The sequence below is a fragment of the Apodemus sylvaticus genome, chromosome 6 (genome assembly GCF_947179515.1).
Source record: "Apodemus sylvaticus chromosome 6, mApoSyl1.1, whole genome shotgun sequence".
Lineage (NCBI taxonomy): Eukaryota > Metazoa > Chordata > Mammalia > Rodentia > Muridae > Apodemus > Apodemus sylvaticus.
The window spans coordinates 132,501,527-132,507,526 of record NC_067477.1 but is presented as its reverse complement, the minus strand read 5'-3'; the positions used below and the strand labels follow the sequence as shown (position 1 = coordinate 132,507,526).

At 45.1% G+C, this 6,000-nt stretch overlaps 1 protein-coding gene across 2 annotated transcripts in view; it reads left to right on the top strand.

The window, feature by feature from the left end:
• The first annotated feature begins 2,363 nt into the window (after positions 1–2,363).
• Thada (THADA armadillo repeat containing) overlaps positions 2,364–6,000 on the top strand; it is a 295,912-nt gene continuing 292,275 nt past the window's right edge. For both annotated transcript variants that reach the window (XM_052186487.1, XM_052186489.1), the window contains exons 1-3: positions 2,364–2,501; positions 4,363–4,462; positions 5,567–5,661. In XM_052186487.1, coding sequence (XP_052042447.1) covers positions 4,387–4,462; positions 5,567–5,661 — 171 coding nt within the window. In that variant the 5' untranslated portion in view covers positions 2,364–2,501; positions 4,363–4,386. The remainder of the gene's footprint in view (positions 2,502–4,362; positions 4,463–5,566; positions 5,662–6,000) is intronic.

Below are 6,000 nucleotides of genomic sequence, written 5' to 3'. Positions count from 1 at the left end.
CTTAAGTCACCACTTTTCCCCCTGTATTCATCTTGGAAGAAACTGCTCCCATCTGTGAACAATGCCTTATCTAGTGCTGCCTATGGTACACCAATCACATCAAGCTTGATAGACTGGATCAGGTCAGTCACCTTAAGACAGTCATGCAGGGGACTCAAGGAGTTGTCATTTGGCAGGAGACTGACAGGGTTGAGGGCTGATGTCTTGTGGAACTGAATGTAGGGTTGATCCAAAGCAGGGCTTAGTATCAGATCACCTGGGCGTTAGACATCCATCTCTTGGGTGCTCCCCTCAAGAGGGTCTCAAAGCAGACCCTCTCAACAGAATGTGGGGCTGTTAGTTTGTGTGCTAAAGTTAATCTTTAATCTTTTATTTTCTTACCAGCAAGGTGGTGGCAGTAAGGACCCTCAAAACTGCTAACCATCCAGCTGTGACCAGGTCAAGTTTCCTGTAAAGATCTGCCACCAGTCTTGTCCAGGCTGCCAGGGTCTGCTTGAGGATCCCCTCGACAATGACTCTGGCACTGTTCATGCACAAGTGACTGGCTTAGTAATGTCTAGGAGGGCCAGGACTGGGCCGGACACCAGGGCCCTCCATGGCTCAGTAATGTCTAGGAGGGCCAGGACTGGGCCGGACACCAGGGCCCTCCATGGCTCAGTAATGTGTAGGAGGGCCAGTACTGGGCCGGACACCAGGGCCCTCCATGGCTCAGTAATGTGTAGGAGGGCCAGGACTGGGCCGGACACCAGGGCCCTCCATGGCTTTGAAGGCTTTCTGTTCGGTCTCAGTCCATTCCAAGGACTGGGCTCTCCCTGTGCTGGCACAGAGGGGCTCGACTGTCTCAGGAAATCTCATTATCCATAGCCATCAGTACCAACCACCCCCAGGAATTCCCATACTTATTTTTGATCAGGGAGTAGAGATTTTCCTCAACTGCTGATTCTGTCTGTGGTTTGAGATTTCTTTTCTGCTACCTGTTGTGGTCCAGATTCTTCCTGCTTTTTAATTCTTTAGCTGGCTGAAAAAAACTAGACTGTATCATTTCAGGACTCCTAAACTATCAGTAGTTTGTTACTATTAGGAAAACCCCAGGCACTCCAAAAAAAGCAAGCCCACTGACTTGGTCCAAAATGAGTCTTGGCTCAGCTCCATGCTGCACTATAGAATTGCTGATTGACATTTTCAGCGATTCTCAGGAACTTGAGAAATGTCTTCTGTCAGCCAGGAAGAGCCTTTCTCCTATTTCCCCTGCTTCTGGCAAATAAGACATCTGCCTCCTTGTTGACATGTAGCTATGGTGCGTACCAGCGCTTTTCCACATGTTCCTAGTTAGGCATCTCAGAGCACAGAGTAGTGTCCCGGCCCTTTTCACTTCCTCCACTAAGCTAGCCTCCTGGGCTGCTCCAATTCCCAGGCTGCCCTCTTCTTCATCCTCCTAATAACCCACACGCTTCTTTCTACTTCTTGCTTTCCTGTCCCTGGCCGTGTCCAGTCTCCCACCGCGCTCCCACTCCCTGCTCAGGACTTCTCCAGAGTAAATGCCCATATATATCAGCACAAATGCAGCACAATAGAGAACGACATATTATGTTAACAGTGAGTCAAAAAATTATCATCACCCAGTTTTAGGTGGCTGACCTGAAAAGCAATGCTAAAAGATGAGAATCGGTGGATAATAGACACAAAATCAACCAAGCTAGTGTTTAGTGATACACGTGGCAAAACCACAAAGAGATACAAAGCACAGTAATATAAAATTGAGAAAAGAATTAAAAGGCTTAAAGCCATCTACCTGATGAACCTAATTTTTCCTTGTTTTCCCCAACTATGCATCAGAGCCCAGGCCAGCATCTTTGCCTTTTCAGCATCTCGTCTGTTCTGTGATCTTGTCCCTTGTCCCAGCTCCTTACTGAGGTGATAGGTCTCCAGTTTTTACTCATTTTTAAAGGACTGGCCTGCAAGACAGTTTGTGAGTTGTGTAAGATACAGCCTTTAAGGCAGCTTTCAAGGCTCGGACAGTGGAGTTCAAGTCGTGGCTTCAGTTCACTCCCTGGCCCAACCGTCCCCGAGTGTAGTTTTTGCCTGTCTTTGCGACGGGCACAGTGAGTGTAGAAAGTCTGGGTTGAGACAGAAACGTCGGCCTGACGCCTAGAGGTATGGAGGCTGCAGCCCTGCCAGCCAGAAGGAGGTGAGGGGTGCGCAGTTCCCAGCAGTCGCCATCACAGGACCGCTTATCAAGAATGGTGAAGTCGCGGTCTATCCAAATCCCCTCGCAAACGCCCTCTTTGATGACGTCACGACACTTCCTCACTTCTGATTGGAGGAGCAGCACTCGGCTACTCTCGCGGTATTCCCTTGCCAGATTCCCGATCTGCCTCCCTTCAGCAAGACCGGTTGCGGATCGTGCACCACGGTACAAGCCGCCGGGACGCCGTAGACCTGACGGGCTTCCGGGGCTCGTCCAGAGGTGGCGACGCGTTGCAGACGTCCTCGGGCACGAGGTTTGGCTCGCGGGCGTGCTGCCTGCCAGGCACGCGGGCACGTGGGACGGACTCGCCGCAGCGCGGCCGGGGCAGCTTGCAGGGCCCTTCAGCGTGCCAGCCTGTGGCTTCGGGCACTGGGGTCTCCATGGAGACAGTCCTTTAGCCACGCTTTCATCTGTCATTTTGCGGGTCTTCGGAAGATGTAGATGGGAGAGAAGCAGCAAGTGACACCTACGGGCGGACGCCCTTCAGGCTGGACGGGGCTTTTAGGCACTGGGCGGGCCCAGCTCACCGGGACACACGTTTATCCTTCGGACGCGCAGAACCGCCGAGTCTGTTTTTGTGTAGTCCCCAGGACTCCGGGATCAAATACTGCTGCAAGTTTGCCCTTTAAAATAAATCAGAAGTGTCCCCTCAGTTTCCTTCCTCAGGACTTTCTCAGTACTTTGTACTCCGGCTGCACACTTGGGAAATTATTTCCCTAAATTTAACTCAGAACTTTTCCCTTGTTGTCTCTCTGTCTTGCTGTGTCCATTCTTACCTTTTTTTGGTTGACTGCTCATTTGCCGTTACTGTATTGACTTGCTGTCCAAATGGACTATAAATTCTTTAGTCTCTGGAGTAGTTTGTCACTATGCTGTAGTGTGCCCTTTTAGGTAGCAGGTAGCCCATCTGTCTTCTATTAAAAGTATATATGCCCCTCCCCCATAATATCTCTAGCAAATGTTAATTAAGAATTCCTTGATTTAGTTCACCAAATTTTTATAAAGCATTTATTACATGCCTGAACGGTTAAGGAGTTGAGAACTAAAGCACTGAACACAACCATTCAATTAATTCATTGCAACCTTTATGCAGTTCACTGCTAGGAAAAACAGGCAGTATACAGGCATGCAAGTTAGTGTAATTTTAGGTAGTAATACATGCTGTGAAAGAAAGAATGCAAATGGTATATGTATCAGAGTGATGACATTTTAGGTAATGTTACAGAAAGCTCGTGAGTGGTCTTAATCAAAACCCCAGATAATAAAAAATAAACCTTGTCATATGTGTGGGACAGAGCATTATTTGTCAGATCTGGAAGTCTCATGTCTTAAGGTGGCAGAACAGATTCATCTGAAACGAATGGCAGAGGAAGCTGGGGCCAAATTGTTTTTAGGCCAAACACCCAAATTTGGATATTAATAATTAATAAATTATATTTAGTGCAAGGGAAAACCTTTGGGAAGTTTATAAGCAAGTGCATGATTAGACTTTGTTAGTGTTTTTTTTTTAAAGATTGCTTTGATGACTGACAAGAATAGATTCTTCAGAGGCAAGTGGAAGCAGTTAGGAAGCTATGACAGGAGTTTAAGTGAAACATATTGAATCACTTTCTGTCTGGGAGGGTCTGAAGGTAGCCCATTCCATATTGGACCACATAAGTTTTCCTTTGACTGAAGCTGGAATCCATATCCTCAAAACTTTCATTGGATTTCTAATCCTTCAATGGGACAAAAATCTCTCCTTCAAAGCAGCACCCAATTTAAGGACAACATAGTGAGACACACATTCCAAGCAATAGTAGTAAAAACCCAAAACTAACTAATAAAAAGCCCACAGTTTTTGTTTTGCAAACCTGATCTCCTCAGCTCAGTGATTGTCACACAGCCTGGAGTTGTTGTGCATTCTCGTAGTGGCGTTGTTGGGAGACATCTATTGGTCATCTTAACTTGTAGTACGATGACCTGGTATCTAATGGCATGCAGGCTGGGGAGGCTCTAAGCACCCTAAGTACACAGCACACTGTTCTCAATAAGAGTCACGAGGGCCCAGATGACACTGAGTTGCAGGAGAAACCCTCTGCTGGATCACTGCCTTAAGTTCTCCTTTCTTACAGAGACTGCTGTTCATCCTGTTTAAGATGGGTGTGAAGAAGAAAAGAGAAATGCAGGTTGCTGCACTGACCGTCTGTCATCAGGACCTGGAAACTTTGAGATGTATGTGATTTTTAAATTTCATTTGTCCAATGAACAATTTAGCAGGTTTGCAAGCAGAGTGTTTGAATCTCTGGAACCTATCGAATATAGTATTTGTATCTTGTTTTGGATAAAAACTAGTTTTGTTGAATATTTTTTGTCTTTAGGCTGAGTTCTACTTGCTATTTTGGTTTCTATCTATCTTTATTTTATTTATTTTTTTAGATTATGTTTCTAGATACACCCTGTATTTGCACCCCTGAAGCTCACAGAGATCATGAGAGGGCATCTAGTACTCAGGAGCTGTAGTTATGGGATGCAGTGAGCTGCCATGTGGGAACTGAACCTAGGACTCTGCAACAAGTGCTTTCAGCATCATGGGCCCTAGATCTGTTTTTATTCTATTATTGTTTATGTATGTGTGCTGGTTTTTTTTTTTGTTTTTTTTTTTTTTATCAGTTTGACAGGAGTTAGAGTCATTTGGGAAGAAGGAACCTCAATTGAGATAATACCTCCATCAGTTGGTTTGTGGGCAAGTCTGTGTGTGTATGTGTGGTAGGAAGGAATTTTCTAGATTAATGATGTGAGAGGGCACAGGTCATTGTAGGCAGTGCCATCGTAAACAGGTGCATCAGCATTGTATAATAAGAGCAAACTGAGTAACCCATATGGAGCAACCAGTGAGCAGTGTTGAGTCCCTGGTCTGCTTTGGGTCCTGCTTCCAGATCCCTGCCTGAGTGTCTGCCCTGACTTCCCTTAGTGAAGGACTGTGACTTGGGACTGGTGAGATAAAATAAACCCAGCCCTTCTCAGTCTTCTTGTGGTGATGGTATTTCACAGCAGTAGAATGCAAAGTAGGATTGTATGTGTCTAGGTGGGCACGTGCTTGCCCTCACACAGGAGAAGAAGTCAGAGGACAGCTTTTGAGAGTTGGCTCTCTGCTCTGCTGTTTGGCTTCTGGGAGTGTGTGTATGTGTATGAAACTCATGATCAGGCTTGGTGGCAAGTGCCTAACTTCCTCACCCATCTCACTGCTCCGGTTTCTTCTCAGTTTTGCAGAATGTGTAAGAAAAGTACTTATTAATCTGTATGTAGTTACCTCATTGGCATTTTTGTGTTCCTTAGCATTTGCTGATGAGGACGGGGAAAATCTAGCTTCTTTGCTGTTATACTGTGTACAGCTCACAGATGCAGTGGCACAAATCCACTCTGTTAAACAGGTAAAGCCAAGGCTTCTGTTCATGGGTGTGTTTCGAATATTATTATGCTAGTATAGATTTTAAAGATTAACTGACAGTTTTGGTTGTAGTTGCTTAATGCTAATTTGTCACGAAATGATAGTTTTTCTTTTCCTGTTCATTATATAAAGTCCTTTTATTCCGAGCAGCAATAGAAACAGTAGCTAAGCTTCTACTGACATCAGGTCTATAAATAGGAGACAACTGTGTGCAATTTTTGTGAAGATATTTTTTAAATATTTATATTAATTTTGAATTTTTAAAGCTTTTTAGTGGCACATTTGAAAGTTAATTTTAAATATCAGTTGTTCTTATTTGCTT